Here is a 24,203-nt window from a genome sequence, read left to right as displayed (position 1 = left end):
GCCTCTCGAACCTCGAAGGAGGACCAACCAAGGGCACCTTGTATGGCTTCATTAGATGTGAACCTGTGCATGCCTAGAGCTGCCCGGTCAACTTCACACTGCCTGGTTTCAAGCACCTGTCGACGATGATCGGCAGGTGACGGAGTTGCTGAAGGTGAGGCCAGGCACCGCCACTGCCTTCCAGAGAGCACGATATGGTCTCAAATCTATAAAAAGACCACAAAGTCTGACTTCCCAGAAATGCCCTGCAGATGACGGCCCTTTCCTGGAGCTCTTCTTCATATCTGAAGAGGTAGTTATGGGTGGCTGATACTTTTATTCCAAAGTATTTGTAGCTATCGACCCATTCAATGGGGCCTCCATGTGAACAGAGGAGTAGTCCTTCGTGGGTCTGATCTGCGCCAAAGCGCCGCACCTGATTTCTGTGCATTAAAGCATAGCCCGAGAGATGTGTCCTCCTCCGAGCAGACATCTAATATGGCTTGGAGGTCAGAGGCACTACCTGCCAGTGCCACTATGTCATCTGCATATTAGCGGCGAGAATTTGGAGTGGTGCCCTCTCGCAAGTGACGTCACGGCCAGGACGCCGCTCGCTCCGGCTGACTCAGCTGCCGCGTGCGCTCGTTCCTTTTGTATATGCTTGGGGCATGAGTGGCGCAAACTGTACTTATTGAAGGATATGTCGGCTTCTTGCTGCTGCCGTGCCTGAACCACAGTTCCTTCTTCAAAAGTGCGTGAGTCGAGAAAATTTGCGGCTTGGATATCACAAGCTAAGTATTAGCATTGAAGGGGTCTACTGGTTTTGCAATGCATATATGCGCTGTGTCTGTCCATAAATTTTACTCTTAAAGAATGTCTGCAAATTCAACACACAAAGTTGTGTATGATACTTCACTAAACACTTAACATTCCCTTAGTACTTAGCTATGAGAGACATCACATTTTACATGGAAGAAAAATATTGGTATTTTGTGTCAACGTGTTATCCGTGTTAGAAGACACTACCCAGCAAAGCTGGCATTATGATTATTACCTGGGTGAGTTGTTCTAGTCAAATATGACCACTTTATTAATGCGTAAAAATAAGTTAGGCACGTATTTCATATGGAAGAGTTTGCTGCTACTTCCACCACTCTCTGAAACAGGCCCCCATAAAACAAATTTCTCATGGCTGCTAGCACAGTGGCACGTCATATTAACATGTGTACTTCTTTATCTTTTTCGGGTGACTGCTGTTCACCGCCTAACAAATGTCATCGCACACCGCAGGACGCGCCTGCATGCATCAGAAGTTTCTCGAATGTTATCGATGTTTCTATCTGCTGTCTCTTGTCACCGAACCTTGTGTAATCTGATTTCATGTATGCGTGTTGTGAATGGTGTAGAACTTTCTGGAAGACACGCGGGCAGCAGCGATTACTCTGGAACATTCGATGACTGATGTATAAAAGCCGACGCGCTTAACCCACTGATTAGATTTTAGACGATCGCCGACTGTGTTCACTGCTATTGTTGTTCTTTGAGTGTAACTTGCTTTTGAGGGCACAGGTTCGCCCAAAAAAACTCTAGTTTCGTAATTCACAGTTTTGCTGCCTTCTTCACCGTCATTACCACGTGGCAATATGTAGAATATTTACATAGTTAATTCACAAGTACCATAGTAGCAATCACCTGAAAGAAAAGTTTTGTGGTTAAGATCGAGAACTGATAAATTGCAAGCGATGAAGTGTTTCATAGTGGCCCTCAGTAGCCTTTATCGACAAAATGGCACACCCCTCACGCAACGGTACCAATTGACTGTCGTCATGGCGAGGCATGCATTGTTCACAAAACCCATCAGTTCACTACAACTTCGAATTGAAACTATGTAGCAGTTTTTTGCAGCGTCAATTGCAATGCCTAAAGTATAAATCCCATGCAAGCGATCTTGTGTGCAACAAGCGATGCGATGGAGATGGCTGTAGCATTTGCTCGTCGCCTACAAGTCATGCCCCATGCGAGTGATGACTTCGAGCAACATCTCCCCAGTGTTGCCGGCATGAGGGCAGTAATATAGGCTGCCGAAATAGCATGATGCGTGCTTAAATAACTTCTGTTGATGTGTTTTACTGTAAAAAGCAACATAAAATATTTCTGAAGGTCTTCCAGTAGGTTCTTATCCTTGCACTATAAGAATCAATCGTTTGCTCGTTCCGTGCCACTGTCGGCAGTACTTGAGTGATGTACAGTCGCGGACAGAATAAAATGGACCATGGCATCTCCGAAAACGTTCGATTCCCTAGCAGCCTGTTGCAGTAACCAGTAAAACTGCCCACGACAACATTGTTAGCATATTCTAGTCGAGGTCCAAAATGCAAATACCAGATTGCGTTGTGAGGTTGCGGAGATAATAAGCTTTTTCTTAGATTTCATGGTCCATAATATTTTGTCCGCGACTGTACATCCACTTCCGGCTTCACACTATTGGCTAGTCGCTTATAGCACTTCCAGGTGACGAGCAATAAATTCTAGATTTGCAGAACCGAGCGATCTATTCACGCGACGTGCAAAGCACATGTTGCATAATGCTGGTTCCCGAAAGTCAACTTCGCCTTAGGGCATTAATGTTACGCCGTGAAGCATATGCGAAAGTATCGCGGTGGAGCATAACAAGCGTAGGAAGGGGCAGTTGTCACGGGACACAGTATGTACAGTTAAACCTGGATATAACGAAGTTGACAAAAGCTCGCAATTTTTCATTACATGCAGGTTTCGCGTGAAGGCTCGTATGAATGATGCAGAAACGAAACCAAATAGCTCAATATATCTGCGAAGGTGAACTCACCCTTCAAGCATTTATTTTACACCAAAAAACTGCGTAATTTGCGCTTGCTTCTTCGGCACAAGTGACGGCACAACACGCCGCTCCAAAGAAGCTAAATCGTGTAGAGCTCCTTCATCGTCGAGCGAGCCGACGAAACGGCGCATAACGTCCATTGCGTTCATCACCTCCTTTGCAGAAGGCACGTCACACGGATCTGCCTCACAGGCACCATCATCACCGCCATCGGGATTTTGCACGCTTTCAGCTACTGCTGCATCGGACATTTCTTCTGTAGCCACGGCGGCGTTGTCGGCAAACAAAAAGTCAGTCAGTTCAACGTCGTCGGGTACACCACCGTTAGTGCATAGCTCGTTCCACGCTTCGGCCACATCGGACGGACTAGAAAGGTCTTCCTCCTCTTCCTCGTCGGCACCAGCCCGTGCGTTTTTGGCTATTCCGGCCTTTAAAAAGCAATTCGCGATAACTTCTGCCCTGACCTCTTGCCAGGAGGCAGCAGGCATCTCGACTGCTTGATAAATGTCGATCTTCATCTCCCGTTCCAGACGGATGTCGAGAAGTATCTTCTGGATTAGTCGGCGCGGGTAACAGCATTTAAAACTGTTAATGACCCCTTTGTCCAGGGGCTGTATTAGAGACGTGCAGTTGGCCGGGAAGTAATGCATTTCGATGTTCGACAGCTGCAGGCCCTCGACGTGGTGCGCCGAGCAATTGTCCAGCAGTAGGCAAACTTGACGGCCTTGCCGCTTGACGTCCTGGTTAAATTCCTTCAACCACTCAGAAAATATTGGCCGAGTCATCCAAGCTTTGGAATTCGCCACATACTTCACGGGCATACGCTTCGTCCCCTTAAAACACCTGGGACGGGCACTTTTGCTGACAACTAGCGGGAATCGCTTGTCTGTGCCGTCGAGGTTGGCACACAGCAGAATCGTTATGCGGAGCTTGCTCTGCTTTCCACCGCGGCAGTCATCGCCTTTTAACGCTAGCGTGCGGCCCGGAAGCATCTGATAAAATAGAGCCGTCTCGTCGGCATTGTAGACATCAGCCGCCTCGAAGCGACTCAGGATTCCAGGCAGCTCGTCAGCCACCCACGAAGCAGCAGCATCGCTGTCTGCGGAGGCAGATTCGCCGCTGATTACTCTTCCGACGACACCATGCCGGCTCTTAAATCCCTGCAGCCACCCGTTGCTTGCCTTGAAATCATCATGGCCCAAGATACACGCAAAATCCTTTGCCTTCTGTTGCAAGATCGCACCACTTATGGGTACATTTCTGGCTCTCGTGTCCAAAAACCATGTGAACACTGCCTTGTCCACATCAGTGTATGTGGACAGCTTCTGTCTTTTTTTCTTCGAGCTTGTTCCCGACTCCACTGCGTTTCTGATGCTGTGTTCCGCACTCAAAATCGTTAATAATGTGCTCGCTGGAATGCTGAAACGGGCGGCAACGTCCTTCTTCTTCTCGCCCGCGGAGACAGCATTTAAAATTGCGAGTTTGTCTTCAAAAGACAGAACTTTTCGTTTTCTAGCAGCAGAACTCATCACGACCAACCGACGACGTAGTTGGAAGCGGAGACGCACGGCTACACGCCGACAGGCAGGCCTCCAAAACAAGTCGGACAAACCAGTACCAGGGCACAGTTGACACACGCACACGTGCAGAACGCAGGACAACACTCAAAATGGCGAATGCAACGCATCCATAGAGAAAGAAAAAAAAGTGACGCATGTCGTTCGTCATGGAGTGTCGTTCGTCATCGTCCCTCTCCCTTCCCGCGCCCTGGCAATGAAAGAACCGGCTATCAGCGTTGCTTTTCAAGTGAATTCTTACACATAAGTGCGTCTAAGCCGTTGAAACAAATAAAAATCACTAAATAAGAATGCTTGTCCTCAAATCTATACGAAACAAAATCAATCTGAAAGAGAAATCAGCTGCCGATACCAATGCCACCTGGCGTCACGCTAGACAAGCAAAGCCTGAAAAGACTGCTACGTTAGGCACGGAGCGGCGCTAGTTGCCGCCATCATCATCATCATCGCTAACTTTGCTCGGTCGCGGCAATCCCTGGCGTTCGCGTAGCTGCTGGCTCCTTACAATATTAATATTCAATAATCTAGAGCATTTCTTCGGCCGAATTTTCCTTAAAAGTGCAAAAAGTACTGACTGATCAGCTTTGGGAGTTCGTTACATCAAGGCTAACCGCCGCAACGCTTTCGTTACATCAAGGTCGAAAATACATGGGCTTCAATGGGGGCAGCGTTGGGGAATTCAAAAACTTCGTTAAATCCAGGAATTCGTTACATATAGGTTCGTTACATCCAGGTTTAACTGTATTCCTTAATTACAAATGCGTGTGCTCGCCATCTCCTATCACAGTACTAGTACCGATATGCCTAGTAAGCATACTGGCAGGCATCCAGAGCTTTTTCGGATGTGCCTTTGGTGATTTGAGCCCTTAAGGGCAGTAAAAGACATGTATTCACTTTTCCAAAGTGCCCGATTTTTCATACATTTTCGTGGCCCCCAGGGAGTGCGACAAATTGGACATTGAGTGTACAACTGACCAAGAGGATGCTTGAAATGGTCCGGGGGTGAACGCGCGGCAGAAGGAACACGAGAAAAGAAAGGACCTACGCATTGAGGAATGAACTGGAAAGGAAGCGTGCCGCCGCTTCTTTGAAGGACCTTGAGCTCACAAAAGAAAGAAAGTGTTGGCTGATGCTGAGATGCAGGTGTCCCTCATCCAAACCAAAATAAACTCCTTAAAGCAGCGAAACGCAACACTCGGGTGTTATGTGTGGGCTGTCAGGACAGTTGAAGTTGACTTAACAGCTGTTGAGAGAGAGAATCTCAGTTGTGACAGAGTTCGGATCTCATACCAGTGAGCTTGCTATCACTTGAATAGCTCATATTCGAAAATCTTTGCTTCGGCACACATCTCCTTTTTATTCTTATTTGTGAATGTTTGACTCAATTCGCAATGCATTTTACCATTTTTTTTTAAGGTATTTTAGTTGCTGCGCATTTCACTAACCACTCCCTTCTGTTTTCTTTTTGAATAACATAAACACTACTCCTTACAATTAAAACCGGATTAAGTTGTTTTCTTTTTAAAAATGTTTTAACATGCTTACTAGAGAGTGACGGCATCAGACGACATGGTGTCAGCCCGTCTTGACAAAAAACAAAGTTCTGTATCACTCAGGAAATTTTGCAAAGCCGCTCGGGGAAAACCTGGAAAACTCTGGGAATTTCGAAATGTCAACTTGGTAGACACCCTGTGTAATGACATTGTGCGCAGAAAGCTTGGCTGTTGACTCTACCACTTGGAGCTGCTTGGCAATAGTCATAATTTGCCTGTCAGGGTTCCCACTCATCATGGCCTCCACCTGCTGGAGAAACTCGCTGTGAATGATGTCTGACCATGGGCACCCCTTATTTATCTTTGTCTCACGTTGTGTTTGGCCATAGACTATTGTCTTGCCCCAAAAAGAAAGGATTTGATGACATTCAAGAAGGTGGCATTCTCTAAGTGGCTTTGATTTGAGTGTGAGGTGACTAGAATAGTGTGCACCTTCATCTCCTATGTCAGGCTGTAACCTGGTACTCTGGAAAGAATGTGCTAGATAGGTGACAGAGGGGTTGATGAAGACAGTGTTAACCCCCGAGACACATAAAATGGGGATCTTTGTCTAGTGACGATTTGAAGCCACATTCTCAAATAGTTCGTAAACTTGGTATAAAGGTTTTACTGTACTTGCAAATGTTTGTACTCATTGCTTAAGGAACAGTTTGGTCCTAATGGTTGTAGTCTCTGTCATTGATTAGATTTCTACATAATGATTTGGTGGTGTTCCCTCTATTACAGAGTATGCTGAGAGGAGCAGCTATGTGCTGAGCCATATTGGGGACCAACGAAACCGCATTCGTTATCTCAAAAAGTTGGTTTCTCTTGTCACCATCTCCAACCTCACACAGGTATATTAACATTTCTTCATTCTACTGGTAGTACCAAGTGGCAGTGTCACCTTGTGTTAGGAAAGGGTAATTGTGGACTTTGTATTACAAAAATTAAATTCATGGCTTCTTGAGCACATGGCAATTCTAAACTTATATTGGATAAAATACGAGAATATTGAAAATCGAATCTTGTGAAGAGGAACTAGCATAGAAACCTGCTTGTGAGCTTTATTTTTTTCTAGAATATGACAAAGCTCGATATATTCAGATGGCAAGACTTTCAGCGTTAGTCTGTGTACCTAGTCACGGTTGCAGTTTTGAAACACAGTGCAAAGCAGCAGGCTTTGCATTGCACAAAGTGAACGGCAAACTGAATAGACCTATTAGTGTGCAAACATGGTGCTACAGAAATAATACGGATGAGGTTCTGTATCGATCTTTTCTGACATTTCCCTTATGTGTACTGATTTCCTTGCGTGGTAAGCTTCTAGCCAGAGTTAACATGCTGAATAAAATAGTGCTTCGGGTGTAGCAGCAAACCACTGACAACTGTGACTGAAAGTTGTAGTAGGCGTGAGCAAAGCTGTCATTGTGCATAATTAGTGCAGTTCTTTTCTAAATACTACACAAATAATTGCACATTTCCTCAGATGGTAGGCTTTTTTCGTACAATTGCTCCCATGCACAAACACCAGAGCAACCTTCCGGATGCCGCCATTGAGGACCTGGTGCTTACACTACCTTGCTGTCCTAGCACTAACAATAAGGCTAAAATTTTGTGAGTACCATCTCATGCTGCATCATTAAAGAAAAAGAGCCACCGAATAGCTTTTGTAACATGTAAAAACAAAGAATTACATAGAGTAGCATACGCCCATCTTTTCCCAAGTGCAGGCAGTCCAAAAGAATTAGGTACAGAAACACTAATAATAAATGGATGAATATCTTAAGCATCCCCTTTGAAACAGGGCAGTGGCAGATGTGACCAAGCTTCTTCTTTTTGCCTTTCTTCTATGCTTATCGTCGTTCCGTTAGAATAATGGTTCATTTAACAAACCATTGAACCTGATAAAATTTCTTGCCCTGAAATCTATTATGTTCTCTCCCTTCTTTTGTGCCACCAAAAACAGCTAACAGCTGACGTGCACTATTCCAGCTGACTTTACTAGTCTCCTTGGCAGATTATTTTTCTTTATGCTGTTAACCCTCAATATAATAAAGTCAGTACAATTGGCAACTTGCTTCGTTATATCGAAAATTTGTTACATTGAAATTCAACCTTTTATGCAAATAAGTACAATCGCTAATAGATTTTTCTTACACGGAAGGGACCTGAAAAGTTTATGAATTATTGGGCAATCAGAAAAAAAAAATCAAATTTAAATGAGACAAAAAATTATTTTGTTGAAATTGAGAGTTGTCTCAATGTCGCAGTGCCGTCTCAGCTCACCCAGTCTTTGCTCATGTAGCAGATTACCTCTGAAACAGAGTGTGCGAGCTGTGTATTCGTTCAGCCATTCTCACAGCTATGCCAAGCCACGGCCGCACTACAAAAGAAGCACGCCAACCTGCCCACCACTTCCTCCACTCCCTTTGTGCGCATTTTATTATGTTACCGGGAGCTTGCTCCCCTGCCCCCCTTCCCCCTTGCTCACACAGGAAGATGGCGCTCATCAAACCGCCATCCTTGTCAGCTCATGCTCCCACTCTTTCAGTTGCACCTAAAGCATACAGTGTGTGGGGTGCAATATTATCTTATTAGGACCTTATAATACAGATATTAAGTTTCTAAATAAATGGTGTTCTATGGACAATAAGTTATAAAAAGGTAAATACTTTGTTATATCAAGAATTTCGTTATGTTGGAGTTTGTTATATTGAAGTTTAACTGTATCCTCTACTATCCTTTAAGGTGTCCTGAACCACCCCTCGGGCTTGATGAAAAGCAGTCCGTGGATAGCATACGCTGCTTTAAACATCTCAGACAAATTTTGCAGTCAAGCCCGGCGTGTGAAACTCACTGGTGTAACATGAAGTCACCTTTTTTTCTCAAACATCCTCTTTTCAACAGAAGTTGTCTCCTCACGTTTTTCGAGGCTTCCATATTTCGTCATATAGCAGATTCCAATACGTGGCTGCCGTTGGCCAATAGCTGACACAGTCAAGAAGGATGTTTGGATCAGTGCGCTTCTTCCTACTGTTGCTATGTATATTTATTGACGCAGTTTAGTAAACAGGCTGAAGTAAGTGAAAATCTGCATTTTGAATTTCTATAAGAATTACGTACGTCCGGAAGTACGACTATCGTACTATCGTCTGCCAACACTAGGCTGTACGCCCGCCTGCGTTGGAATGAAACTTTGGCCACACTGCTTAACAGTGTCGTAGCCGTCGAGTCTTGCTAATTTCCATTACCGTATTTTTTCGTGTGTAACCTGCCACCACATATAGCTCTCACCCCCAATTATAACAGCCTGGAAAGAAGAAAATAATCTGTGCGCATACCCTACGGCAATAACTGCATACAACAATGCTCTAACCTTTGTAAAAACAGTCTTTATTCACAGCTGCACAGTTCGTTCACATCGTATCTTCGGCCAGCGGCTCTGTTCTCCCCCTCTTCGGCGAGGCTGATAAAAGGTTGGATTCACACAATTGATGTGATCACGGTTGAATCAGTCACATGACATGTGATGTGAATCGACTGACTTCGCAGTGCGGATGGAGCAGCCTTTGCATGGGCAATGGCAATGGAGAAAACGCACCCGCGCCGAAAATCTCAACTGTGATTTAGCTTTCTGCCGTATCGCGAAGCACTTTGCGTGATGGAGTGCTGCGGGCTTGGATGACATATCCCATGATACACAATCCACAAGCTCAAATCGTGATTTGCTCCGTCGTGAGTGCAGCTTTGTCTTCAGCTTCTTTGCTACGACAGCCGTTGAGCACAGCATATTGTGATCCAAGTTCTAGTTTGCTGGTGTCGCATGCACTATTCGCTAACTACTAAATACACAATGGTGAACCGCAAAGAGGAAGAGAATTGGCAAGCATGAAGGTGAGAAGGGTGGTTCAACACGCAGGAGTATGGAAAGGGTGGGCTTCCCTAGGAGATAACAAAACATTGAATGGCGGAGAAGCTTGCCTTTAGATGTGGCTTCACGGCAGCACTTCAATAACTCCGCTTCTGCCTAACATATTGAAGTACTCATAGCTGAAAATTATTTCTGAAATAGCGTATTTTATTTCTGAATGAATTCTCAGTAAAAAAGTGGTTTTAAAGCCCAAGGTTATGTCCAGGTGTACAACACCCTCATTGACTTCTTGGCAGACATTGACACATGCCAACAAAATATGCCCTATTGTTTCATTGCTATTACTGTATGTTACGGAGGTACAGTAAACCCTCATTAACTCGAAGTTAACGAATTTCGAGATAAGCGGAGTTTCGAGTTAAGCAAAATGCCAAAAATTTCAGTGACCGGGTCACTACAAGAGCCAGTAACAACCAGCACTGCTAACAAATGCTCCACAGCATGAGGGGAGCTTTTGCAATAAACGCAGAATTCCCAGGAAAAACTGAATTTTATTATTTTGGAAAGAAGAACTGAGTGATGCTTGCCTGCTTTGCGTTAGCACTCCGCGCGAGAAAAGCCTCCTCGAGCTGCTGACCGCACCGCATGAGCCGTTGTTCGTCGCCGCTGCATTCAACTTTGTTGCGGAGCAAGCGTAGCAAGTTTCTTGTTTCTGCAGTTGTCGGCACTTCTCTAGGTTGTTTCTTCGTCAGCGTGATCACCATCGTTCACTGCCATTTCAACAATGTCGGCGTCGGACAACATTCCGGTAACGAGCACGTCCAACTCGTAGAGTGCATACTCTTCAAAAGTGATTTCGCCGTCTTCAGCATCGTTGGCGCAGCCGGTAGCTTTGCGAACTTCATCGCAAAGTTCATCGCAATCTGGCTCGAGTCTGGCTGGCTCGAGTCTGGCTCGAGCGATCTCTCGGCGCGCGAAAATCCTGCGTGCACGAAACAATTAGCAATCATCAATGGACATACTTGGCGCCAGGCTTCGGCGATCAGGTGGACTGCACCCAGCAAATATATTTCATACTTCTTACCAATGTCGTAAGGACACAAAATTCGGTGGAGGAGGCTCTTCCTGTAGAACTTGCGAGCAACCTCAACGACTCCTTGGTCCATCGGTTGGAGCACAGACGTCATATTAGCAGGCAGGAACTCCAGCGCGACTGTCTCCAAGTCGTTGATTTTTCCGTGGCCGAGACAAACACCACTTTCCGGCCGTCCCTTGCTATTTTGCGGGTCAAGCGCACGTACATACTCTTCAAAGAGCGCTGCAGTCATCCAGGCCGTTTTATTGGCTCGGTAAGTCGCATCTCGGGAGCCGTGCATTTCAGAAGCACCTTGGATTGAGCGACTTACAGATAACAAGCAGCGACAGTTTTTCATCGCCGGTGGAGTTGGCTCCGAAAAGTATTGTCATTCGGTCTTTGCGCTGCTTAGCGTCTGAGCACGCTTCTCCCTTTGGCGTGTATGTGCGGCTAGGTAGCATCTTATAAAACAGTGCTGCTTCGTCGAGATTGAAAATGTCCTTGCCCGCGTAAGCCTTTTGCAGCTCAGCTAGGCGGTGGTTGCGCCAGGTGTCTGCAGCCCCTTCATCAACGGTGCCGCTTTCGCAGTGGATAGGCTTTGACACCACGTTATTTCTCTTTTTAAATCGTTCAAACCAGCCATTGCTGCAATTGAAGTCTGTGTGGCCCATCTGCAACGCCAGAGCATCTGCCTTCTCCATCATCATTTGGGTTGTCACGGAAGGTTGGCTGCCCTAACATTCTGGAGCCACAACATAAGTGCTGCTTCGACGTCCGGGAAATTCGAGGCCCGAGTCCGCTTCCGTTTGCTGGAAAAGCTTTGCTCGAAGCCATCCAAGACCTTCTGCCAATTCTTTAGAACTGTCGAAAGCATCGACAAGGCGATGCCGAATTCTTTGGTGATACTTGTTTTGGACCTTCCTGCTTTCTCCACTTTCTTGATTAACGCGACTTTTTTCTCCAGCGTCAGAGATTTACACTGCTTGGGGTGGGACATCGTCATTGTCCGTTGACCACACCACACACACACACACACACACACACACACACACACACACACACACACACACACACACACACACACACACACACACACACACACACACACACAACAAAAAAATCAGTCGACGCATGGTGCGCATAGCGCGACGAAACAGAGAACTAACACAACCGCACACACGCAATCACCTAAGAGCGCTCACCTGTGCAAAATGCTGTGACTGGAGCCCGCTGGAGCGACTACCTGATAAAACCCATGAGCCCCCGCACGTAAGCGGCGCACACCTCGTGACTGCTTCCAAGGTTACTTGACGCGGTTGACAGAAAACGGCTGCGTCTGCGGAAATTTTGCATTCGCCCTTAGATCATGACCGTGTTCAGCACTTAGTAGGAACCAAGCGCTCGCTCGGAGCCTGTATCACCTTTTGGTAAGGACCTTTGGTTTCAGCCATCCCAGTCAAAATTTCGAGATATCCGTATTACGCCCGAAAAATGCTTCAAGATAAACGGGAGCAAATACATAACACCTATGGGTGGGGAAGGTGCAGTGTAGAAAACTTTAGACTTAACCGATATTTCAAGATATGCGAGTTCGAGTTAACGAGGGTTTACTGTATTGTTATCATCGGCAAATTATTTCCTATTTCACCATGTTCTCAGATATCCTGATCTGGCTTTGAACAATAGTACATTGCCCTTTTAATTACCATATTTACCCGATTCTAATGCACCCCTAAATCTAATGAGCACCCTATTTTTGCAGGCTTAAAGTAAGAACAGTAAAAGTGCACCTGAATTTAATACCTGTGTCACGTAGCCACTTTCGATCACGATCAAGTCTGATCGAGATAGAAATTCATGACCATGATTGGCTGCCTCGTAGCTTGAATAAAGGAGCCAATCGCAATCGAGAGTGCACCTGTGACACCCGTGTAACATACCGCCAATTCTTGAAACAAAAAGTGTGACATGCCCCTCACATTCACAATCAGAAAAAAATTAGACGTGCAGAATTCCTTTTCCAAACGGGATTCTTTTTAACGAGATTTTATAATGAAAGCGACGCCTAGTCTTCACGAGTTGCGGGTCATTGACCACAGATATATCAAGCACACAGGGGCAGTATTCTTGAGCGATCACTTTATATACTGTGATCACTTTCATTAGACTCTGAATCAATCGGACTTGAAGTATGTTGGTTTGCACCAACATCAAGGCAGGGAGGCTCCGCTGTGGTGCACCGGGCATCGAACTGTGCTCGGGACACAGAGGGGCCAGCGAGTAAGCTCGCGCCTACGGCAGAACGGGGAGGTTGCTCCGTGGCAAATTTGTCGGAGGAAGGCGCTCGGGACAAAGAGAGGTCAGCAAGCGAGTGTGCGCCAGCACCTAAGCGGCCAGCACCTAATCGGCAGCACATGTATGAGCAGGAAGTGTGTCATTGTGGCCATGTTTTAACATCACTATCGCTGGCGACTGTCGTCCGGGTGTCGCAAATCGAGAATCGAACGTCTGTGCATATGAGATTTTGCCAATTTTGTGCCTGTGCGTGTAGAACAAGAAAGAAAATAGTACGCACTAACCATATGGTGGGCAATGAGCGACTACAGCTTAAGTGGTCAGCCAATACATGGGGTTCTATGGAGGCTGGGTGGAGGAATCTTCGCAACTATGTTTAAGTCTCAATTGCAGGTTACACGGTACATATTAACGAGGTTTGACTGTATGCAGGTTCGACTGTATTCACAACATACACAAGTTTCTGTCATTACGTTCTGCATTGTGAAGTGTTTTCTATTAAAAGCAAAAATGGAGCATTAGCAACAAACAAGCAGTTTATTCGCATTTTGGGACCCATTGGAGAGTTCATATGATGGCAGTGTGGCTAGAAAAGTCAGACTCCCTGTGTGATGTAACATGCTTTACTGCACAACTTCTGTTTTATATAAGTGGCCAGCTTCAAGGAGTAGACCCAACCTTCACTGAAGGCCGATGGTCTTTTGCGAGTGCTATACGCTTTTGCTGCAGAATCAGGCATTTTCCACATTGTGTAACTGTGTGGTGGAGCGTTCCTGTGTAGCTGGCCCTATTGTCACCTTTTGATTCCCCAACCCCATAACACTTATTAGGCCGATAAGCCATCCTTATTTTAATAAAGCCTTATCATCATGTCTACTATGGCAGCCAGTATTAAATATGCTGCACATTCACTTCACTCTTAAAAAGGTTTACTCCCTTTGGGGCTTACCTTATCCCACAATAATGATCGACATCTGTCTTGCCCGCATTTCCTTTCTTTAATGCTGCGAGCCCAGTACTTCCAAGTCCTAAATAGCTTGTGCGTTATCAGCGTGACACAGCATTCTTGACAGGAAAGTAGCGAGTGCTGAGTTTTCAACAAAGGAAACACAAGCAAGGCAGATGACGATTATTGTTGTGGGTCAAATATACTCCTCAAACAGTGCAACTGTTTTAGGTGTGTTCAGTTTAAAGCTTGTTCACCCACAGGCATGATTTAAAATATTTTAAAGCTATTAAAGAATATTTAAATTTACGAAGGTCAACTAGTATTCGATTTGAAGACTGAATTAAATAGTGCAATATTCTGTTTGTTATTCAAGAGATTCGAATATTTGCTTATCCCTAGGTTTAAAGGGACACTAAAGGCAAATATTAAGTCAAACTAAAGTGGTAGATTAGTGCTCAATAATCTCTAAGGCATCAATATTATCGCAAACAAAGCCTTAATGATTGAGAAATTGGGGTAAATGAAGGACCTGATTAGAGACTCCTCAGGGACATTCAAGTACTTGCCCAATGACGAAAGCACTCCTCAGTTCTGTCACTAGTACTCAACCACTCGTTGCAAAAAACATCCCTTTATTATAAGACGAAATAAAATGCTACTAGTCCAGTTCTATTTTATTTTTTAGAAAAAAGAACTCATTGTAATTACCCTTAGCAACGACGCGGGTAGTAGAAAGGTTTCGTTTTTGCTAGATTCCGTGCTGGCCACGCTTTCGCTTTTTAGTAGTTCCGTTATCGTGTAGTGCTGCGCTGGTTTTGCTGGCTCACGAAACTGGCACAAACTGCAAGTAGCAGAGAACTTAACTTCCATGTGATGTCGATGGATGCCTGAACAGTCCACGCCACTTGACCAAAAAGCAGCTGCAGCGGCTAGTCTACCGCTCTGTCTTGGCTCGGTATCGCCATCTGTTGGGGGCCGTTTTACTCGCCAACGGCAGCAAAGGGTGGTGATGGCGTATGCAACGTCGCCACTCCCCTGGTTGGGTGGCGGGAGATTTGAATTTCAAAAAACGTATTAGGACCGGACCCTTCAGATGCAATTTTCTCGTAGACTAAGTCTCTTCTTGGCACGAAGCAAGGGTTGTGAGGTTTCCAGAATGGTATTTAAACAGTCCACGTCGACTAAATATTTACATTTCCACTGCTGGTTTCATCTCTATTGTGCCTATCCAGCATACTGTTTCTAGCTTTCTGTTTAGGCTCCTTTTCTTTGTCCCTGTCTAAACAAGGTATTAAACTGAACTGAATGCAAAACCTTACCTTTTTGTAATATTTGAGTGCTAACAGTCAAGCGGCTTAGCAAGAATAGCGGGCAGTGTTGCCATTTTAAAGTGACGCTTTCTTTGCCTCTTCCTTCGACTTTCTTGCTGCTGCTGCTGCTGCTGCTGCTGCTGCTGCTGCTGCTGCTGTCTGGCACGCCACGTAGGGGAGTGGTTCAGAGCGTGTGTATAGATGACAGGAGCATGGCAGAGAGGAAAGGCGAGGCGAGAAACTTGTCTGTACCTTTACATCGAGTCGAATGTCCACAATACCTTCTGGAGCTCCCTGGGTGTCGCCACATTAGCCTCTTGACAGCTGTAATCATTCGTGACACCCTGCAGAAGCATTGCAGAAATTGCAGTGCTTACCTTTCTACTAACATGAAAGTCCAAAGGGAAGAGAGGATACTAGAAAGGCGGGGGGAGAGGAAGCAGAAAATGAGTAGAATCGACGCACTCATGAAACAAGTGGATAACAGCCTTGCCACTCTTCGCTCACAGTTCCCATATAACGGTGGGGGATAGAGAAAAGGTGTCGTGAGAAGGCAAGGAAACGCTACTACTATAGACAAGACGGTGGCTGTGGGAAAACGGAATACATTTTAAGTTTAAGGCATGGTATGGTATATTTTTGCTATTTCTGAAAAATAAACACCATGCAGATTTGTCAAACGGACAACTTACGCAGGGCATGTGGAAGCAGAGCTGCATTAAAGCGCACTGTAGGGTCTAGGCAACACTATGGAAGCGGTTGCACGTCAAGTCAACACTTCTGTGCCTGCCATGGTGGCTTTGCGGCTATGGCATTGCTCAAGGTCACAGGTTTGATCCTGACCGCAGCAGCTGCATTTCGACAGGGGCGAAATAAAAAACACTCATGCACTTAGATTTAGGGACGCGTTAAAGACCACCACGGTGTCGTAATTAATCCGGAGTCTGCCACTGTGGCGTGCCTCAATCCGATTGCGGTTTTGGCACGTACAGCCCGATAATTAAATTAATGTTTAACACTTCTGCCACAATGCGATGTGCCATGTGAGGCATGAATATGCTCGGAGGTTATGAATTATGGTGCACGACAACACCTCCAGCAAACACTTCCCCCTGTGTGTTCTGTGTACTATGCAGACAAACAGCAGTGGTGCACTCAAGGTAACGTTTAACATCAGCTCACCACACTCATATTGCACTAAATGCTAAAGAAATTAAACATTCGCCGTTGACATCACCACTGACTATCAACAATAAAAGCAAACAGCACAAAAAGCTTCACTTACATCGATTCCCATAGTGCATGGGGTCGGTAATAGCTTTTTGCATTTTCAGTCATTACGAGAGCCTCCGAGTGATGATGCAACAGATTCATGTGAATATACATGTAGGCACCAGAATAAGCCTGCTGTGTGTTCCTCCACCTTTCTGCAGGAGAATGTGAGCTGTGTGAACACAGCCCTAGTGTTGCTCATCTTCGCGCAACAGCGTGGTCAACTGGTTAGTTACTTGCACGCACTACGGGGCCCACCTCCACCGGGTGCAGCAAGCAAGACGGCCTGCAATGCTAGTGTGCCTGCCAGTGTCCCTGCTGGCTCCGCAGCAGCCACAGCCACAGCTTCATCAGGCAGCCTGTTGCAAAACCTGCTTGAGCTTCTGCACTTCTGGCAAGAGCACTACCTCCATAAGGACAAAGATTGCTCTGCCCTTGAAAAGGTCAGCACCCTTCATTGACAGACACCTGTGTTTTCCCAGAATAAGTTCACATCACAAGTATGGCGAGTGTTTTTATTTCATGTTGTTGAATTTGTTTCTTTGCTGTTCCAGAGCTCACGAATTGGATTCCATCGGTGGAAGGCCATGGTGAACACACTTGTCTCGGAGGACATTACCAGTCCTGTGTCCCTTGTCTACCATGTTCACCCTGGGCCCAGCACCCGCGACAGTTGATGGACTGGCTGCTATGCATTGACACAGTGCAGCGCAGGCACTGAGCATGTGGATGTAGTACTGCAAGCTATGTTCAGTAATTAAGTGGGCCCCGTGTGCTGAATACAGTTGGTTGAAAAGTAATTGTTGCAATCATCCTGAGATTGACAGTGTTCACTGGACCATGCTCAGTCGTTCATTCCATCTGTGTTCACTAAAGAATGTCTAATGGATGGCTAAAGAAAGCAGCCGGCTACAGTAAACATTCATCTTGGCCACACTTGGGCTGCTTAATATGGAGTTGAGATTTCTATATACCGTCAGTGAATCTCTTTGCTGTCAAGGGCCCTATGTTAACCAAGCAATAGAGCGCTCATGGGAGCTAGTTTCTTTTGACGGTAAAGTCACTAGGTAATAAACTGCCATTCTGTACATTGTGCAGAGCTGAATCCCACATCTTGTGATCATCATTGTTGTGCTGAGTGTGCTAAAATACTAGTTCATGGAAGTCGAGATGGGTGACCGTGAGTTTTGGGCTGACAAGGGCAACTTGTGATTATTGCTGTGCAACTGTCGGTATGTTCACAGCTAGTTCTCATTCAACTTTTAGAAAAATGTGATCATGATGCACCTTTAAATCAATTATATGGTTTCGTTTCTTGTGTTGTTATGCAGCCAGGGACACATATACTCCATCATAAGTTCTTGGTGCAGAGGAGATGTGTTGAATGCTTCATGTTTTCACTTGGCTTGGATTATGGGAGGTGGTTAGTGGTCTTAAAAGGTAGCAAGGAGACTGGTTAACAACCTTATGAAGCTTTAACTGCATAAATGATCTCTCACCTTCATCTGAGTGCCATGTTGTTTTGTTTATAAATAATAGGGAATTAACTGTGATCGTTGTGTTGATACAGCCACTTATGCCTGTTGTATACTGCTTGCATTTTTAATCTACTTAGTATGAACAAGACCAACAATCTCGGATTGAGTGGTTTGCAAGCTGAGGTCAGCTAATGGCCACAAAATTTTTCTCAGCTTGTCATTTGTGGCGCAAGGTATTTTAATCAATGACAACTTCACATTTGGCATACTGTTTTAGAATAAATGCCATTGATTCCATCTAGCTTAGTCTACATAAAGTTGCTTTCTTGGCATAGTAATAATGTGCTGGGAAACACCTAGCATCGAGTGCACATCTGAATTGTGGCCACTGCTTGCATGCATTTTGTGCTAGCAACATGTGCATTTCCAGGATTTCAGTGCATTACAGAAAGGATTAAATGGATGAAATCAAATTAAATTACCAGAATGGCATTCTAACCTCCTTGTGTGGCTCGCAGTTTTGTGCACATTACTGCTTCATTCAGAAACCCGGCTTGTTTTCTACTTATATGTACTAAGTTGCAAGCTTTCTTCCTTCCATCATACTCTGACACTCGTCAGGGTTATCAAACAGGTTTTCTGAATATAGCGTAGGCTTTGCTTTTAAACCCATTCATGACAGGCCATAAGGTTGTGAAAAAGTTAACAGTTGCTTTTTTTTTTCTCTCTCTCCTTCCTGTGTAAATTATTTAAGCCCATAATATAAATGTTCTGGTTTTCTTCCAAGCTTGTGGGATCATTTTTTTCTGTAGTTTTAAATGCACAAAATTTACAAGGCAAAACAGTGGTTTGGCATTCGGAGTAAATTGATGTTGTCCTGCACAGTAACAGTGAAAAATCTAGCATAATCTTCCTTACATGCAGCACCTTGTAACATATTGTAATATTTTTATAGGAATTGAAATAATCTTGATAACACAATGGTCAATGATTTCCATGTACACTGCACATGCAGTGGAAGGTTGGATAAGATTCACCTGTTATTGATGGGAGCTCTGGCAAGTAACAAATTTCAAATTCAGGCATGCTTCATTTGAGGAACAGCCTTGTTTCCGTGGCTGCGAAATGAATGTGAATCTGCAGAAAGTCAAATTTAGAGGCAAAATCAAGTATATAACATCAGTCTCCAATAGCATTTTTTGGGGACACGAGTCAAGTTAAAGAAGTTACCTTTATTAGGCATATGCTTCAATGCCAACAATTCCTACTTGCCACATCAGCTGAAGCAGGTTAGCCAGTCCGCTGACCCACTGCTGTTCTCTTTCTGCATGTCATGTTAGGATTTTTATGGGCTAGTGTATTAGGAAGTGTGAACTGGGCTTGTATTTTGTAACAATTCACTTCATTTTTCATTCATTTTGCCTTAAGTCATTGGTTTGGACATCACCATTATCACCAAGATTGGCCACTTGGTGCACTGTATAAGGAAATGAAGGTGGTAATAGAATGTATCATTAAAATATACAGGCCCAGGCTGAAATTTTCCAGTGCCTACATCTTCACTCTCAGTACATATCTCCTAGTTAGGTACATTAAACCTGTTCATAATAGTTCACATTCGGTATTATGCATCTCTGAAATGCTCTTGCAAATTGCGACTGTCCACCTACTTCTATGAAATTTAATTTAGAGCGGATACTTCTTTTTGTTCAACACTCTCTACATCTGGGTGCTTCAAAATGTAGTAAGTGAGGTTTTGAGTCATTTTATGATTAAAACATTTCATTTCATGGCTCAGTTTAGGTATTAATTAGTACGTGAAATTATGAGGAGGCATAGAACCCTTGCTTTAGTGTTGCATCACTCTTGCATATAATTAATGAAAAGCCTGTTCCAAATGACATGGCTTGTGATGTAGCACCATCTTTATGAATAAACATTTAAATGCGAACACGATAGAGAATAGCAGCAGCGACACAAAATGTTACCCTGGGGTCTTTAATCAACTTAAGTGCTCTTTTGCATAGTTGTTACAAGTCTAAAAGTGTAGTCTATGTCCAATTTTTTATTTTATTGCTACTAAGCATTTGATATTAGTTGTGGCACTCAATGTTGTATCTTTCTTTAATATAAACTGCATTGTGAGAGCTTTGTGCAATGGTATGGAGCATATTTTGAATAGTGGAATATGTTTTGCTGTTTTTATTGCTGTTGCCTATTGGCATTAGTTTTCGTACCAATGCATCAAATATTAACGAACCAATTGTGACATGCTTTAAACAGGTTAATAATATTTTTTTAATTCATGTAAACATACTGTGTATTAGTTGAACATTGTAGGAAAGGTAACTCAAATTTTGTGTTCATGTGACATTTTGTGTGTTTGGAAGTTGTGAAATATGGTCTAATGATTGGTATTTTGAAGTGAATGTGTGGTAGATGTTGGAATGGTACAAACAAATGTTGCTTGTTTTTGCTTTTGCTGAAGTGTGTTTTTGTATTGTATGCTGTGTGACTGAGTAATTATTTTGTAAATACCAACTTAGTAAAAGCAAGAAAGAAACATGAAAATTTGCATAGTAACAATGTATTGTGTGAACACTGCAGTTTTCCCTGTTGTCTCTGCAGTAGAGGTGGCCTGTTTGTTTTAATTTTATTAAACAATTTCTTTTAAGCACATAAACACGGTGTGGCTTTTGTACTTATACAGTATCATCTACACCTAAATGCTCAGCTTAACTATTTTATAGGACTCGGGGCAGTGGAACTTTGTTGTTTTATTACAACTGAATGAAAGTCCCATCAGTCTGCTGTGCACTCTTTGTCTCATAGCCATATCTGAGATGTGTGTACATACTTTAAATAAATAGCAATTTACTAACAGCTATTCCATATGAAACATAGCTGTTAAAATTGCTGTAAAGTTCCACTTGTAGAAGTGGCCATGCACTGAATAGATATTACGCACTTGTGCAACATAGTATGAAAGCCTGCCTGGAATTGAATGTTTAATGTTTTGAAGCCAGTTAAATATACATTTCAACTTGGCTAGGCATTTATTTTCTTTGTGCAGAAATTATGGGGATCTCAAACGGGCTCTGGGGACAAAGGAACAACACAGTAGTCATCATCATCATCAGCCTGTTTTATGTCTACTCCAGGACGAAGGCCCCTTCCTGTGATCTCCAATTACCCCTGCCCTGCGCCAACTGATTTCAACTAGCACCCGCAAATTTCCTAATTTCATCGCTCCACCTAGTCTTCTGCCGTCCTCGACTGCGTTTCCCTTCTCTTGGTACCCATTCTGTAACCCTAATGGTCGAATGGTTACCTAACTGGCACAATACATGACCTGCCCAGCTCCATTTTTTTCTCTTGATGGCAATTAGAATATCGTCTATACCCGTTTGCTCTCTGATCCAAACCGCTCTCTTTCTGTCTAACGTTATGCCTAGCAATCTCCGTTCCATCACTCTTTGCACGATCCTTAACTTGTTCTCAGTGCAAACATTCAAAAGGGCATTTATTGCACCTTTCATACACCAATGCCGGCTAGTTTAATAGAACATGCCAATGGGCACGAACTAATTGAGGAAGACCAACTCACCACGACAAGACATTGAGCAAATATGTTTGCCCCCATGCTGGACACGAATGCCTAATCGTTTGCATGTACGGTCACGTGAACTGTGGTGCGTTGGAACGATCATATTTGCAAGATGGCCCCTCGAATGGCCAGCGAGCGCGCGAAATGTCCACACAGCCAGCCGAAGGCAAGCCAAAGAGGAATAGGTTACTTCCTTTTGCACCCGAGTAACGCCACCATTAAGTAGCGTTAGCAGTGCAACAAGCGCGCCATCTCTCAAATTAGTCTGCAACCACACTGCCTGCCGGCGGCGCTTAGCTACGCAGAGAAGCCGGATTACAGAAAACATGAGCCGTACGGGGAAAACAACATCGGGAGACGCGTGAGAGTTTAGCATCCCCACATGATTGAGGAATTACAACGATACAGAGCAGGCAAATAACCAAATGTGTGTTGAAATTTGCTGTTTAGACTAGAACTGTAAAACAAAACAGTCCAAGGTTATAGTATAGCCACTTTGTGCAAGTCATTTTGCCCTGCACCAGCTCCGAGACAGATCTCAACCCTTGGACTTTCCCTGGCCTGTAAACAGCCTGCCAATACTACTTACTTGTAATGTCTGATCCAGGGTACCCTTGGACCTTCCCTGACCTGTAAACAGCCTGCCGATGCTGCTTGCTCATAATGTACGATCCAGATTGCGATCTGCCTATGCAGAAAAAGAGCAGGCGTGGCCCTTGCATGGGCAAAGTTAGCACCCAAGAAAGCGTGTTGGGCAGCAGCGATAGCATAATTACCATGTGGCAATTTCATCTACTTCGTACAGTGGACATGACATCGATCTACGGCGCTATAGTCGTCGGTTAAAAATGTAATGTGCATTTTGTGTTTCATGATACTGTGAGTACTGTGGAAAAAAATACATCTTACAGTCATTTTAATTATCGCTTAATTATGAGAGCCACGTGGAACGCGTTCCAACCATGGAAACGTCATGAACACGTTGAGCACAGTGTATGCCGACTTCCACCTTGCAGAAGCTGTTATAACCATAGAAACAACCAAGAAGCTGAAAAGGCTTAGTGACATTGGTGTGCCAACTGCTATGTAACATCAGTGCCCTGCTGCTATTGAGTGCCACAGTTCTACGTTGTGGGAGCGTGAAATGTGGCATCCAGTGCTGCAAAGTTAGAGTCAAGGGCACTCACACTTTATTTATACTATTTTAATGTTTCTGCAACTGATAACTTTGGTTTACCCACCGCGGCAACTCAGTGACCATGGCCTTGAACTGCTGAGCAAGAGGACTCGGATTAAATCCCGGCCATGGCAGCCACATTCTAATGGTGCCAGAATGCAAAAATGCCTGTGTTCAGTGCACTGGGTGCACATCCCCAGGTGGTCAGAATTAATCTGGAGTTTTCCATAGCAACCTGCCTCATAATCAAATAGTGGTTTTGGCCCATAGAACCCTGTATTTTTGTTTCAAATAAATTTGGTATGTGTGCATTAATTATCATGATTCCCATTGCTCTTACTTTTTTGACATGCCAAGAACAGACCTCAAGCAATAATGGTGGCCTTAAAGAAGTGTTGCAGGCCCCTTTAATACTCTTGTCACTCATGCACATGTAAGGTCCCTTGCAAAACTTCCTCAAGTTAACCATGAAGAAGTTGTGCCTCATGGCGCTTTACGAAAGCTGCCAGGGGCTTAACAGCTTATCTATGTGCACAATAATTTTATCTCTTAAAAACACCTAAGAACATTTTAACTAATATTTCTACAGTAGGAAATATTGAAACGGAGAAATTGACATCCACCCAACTGTGGCACGAAGCTACAAAGGAAACCAATACAGGTTTCTCGGAAAAAAAGCTTCGCAGTTGAAGATAAATTCATCCTGGTCTGCGATTCGAACTCTGGACCAATGCTTGGAGGCTAGCAGATCGCAGAGCAACGGCGAAATAATCAACAAATCTAAGCACAGGGACACTGAATGTAGGTTTGCTTTATACTGTTCACGCTATAGTCGAGTGGATGTCAATTTTTCCCTTTCATGAACTTTACCTTGCAGGCTTCATCGAAACTTGTTTGTCAATAGGAAATATGCAAATTTTATGCAGATAAGTTAGTACCTCTGCAAAATTTAGTTTTGCCCATAATGCAAGACAGTGGTCCAATATGTGGCACAATATTATGCACAGTAAGTCTTGCACTGTTTCAAGCAATGTCGGTTGGAGTGACCATTGGCAGATGTGCACGGACGATCTCCTTTGGAGAAGAAGAAGACTCACTCAAAGTCTTCGTTGTGGAGTTAGCACTTCTGTAGATGTAGATCCTTGTGACATAATGGCATGTACCCACTCTGCGGAATTGGCCAAGAATTGAGTTGGTCAAAGTAAAGTGCAAAATTAGTGG

The 24,203-nt window shown here is 44.2% G+C and overlaps 1 protein-coding gene across 4 annotated transcripts in view; it reads left to right on the top strand.

Annotated features, from left to right (window-relative positions):
• Positions 1-20,881, top strand: part of LOC139051910 (short transient receptor potential channel 4-associated protein-like) — a 133,328-nt gene extending 112,447 nt beyond the window's left edge. For all 4 annotated transcript variants that reach the window (XM_070528946.1, XM_070528942.1, XM_070528945.1 and 1 more), the window contains 3 exons: positions 6,693-6,802; positions 16,882-17,163; positions 17,275-20,881. In XM_070528946.1, the coding sequence (XP_070385047.1) occupies positions 6,693-6,802; positions 16,882-17,163; positions 17,275-17,397 (515 nt within the window). In that variant the 3' untranslated portion in view covers positions 17,398-20,881. The remainder of the gene's footprint in view (positions 1-6,692; positions 6,803-16,881; positions 17,164-17,274) is intronic.
• Positions 20,882-24,203: the final 3,322 nt, after the last annotated feature.

This window comes from Dermacentor albipictus, chromosome 1 (genome assembly GCF_038994185.2).
Source record: "Dermacentor albipictus isolate Rhodes 1998 colony chromosome 1, USDA_Dalb.pri_finalv2, whole genome shotgun sequence".
Lineage (NCBI taxonomy): Eukaryota > Metazoa > Arthropoda > Arachnida > Ixodida > Ixodidae > Dermacentor > Dermacentor albipictus.
This window is presented reverse-complemented; position numbering and strand designations above follow the sequence as displayed.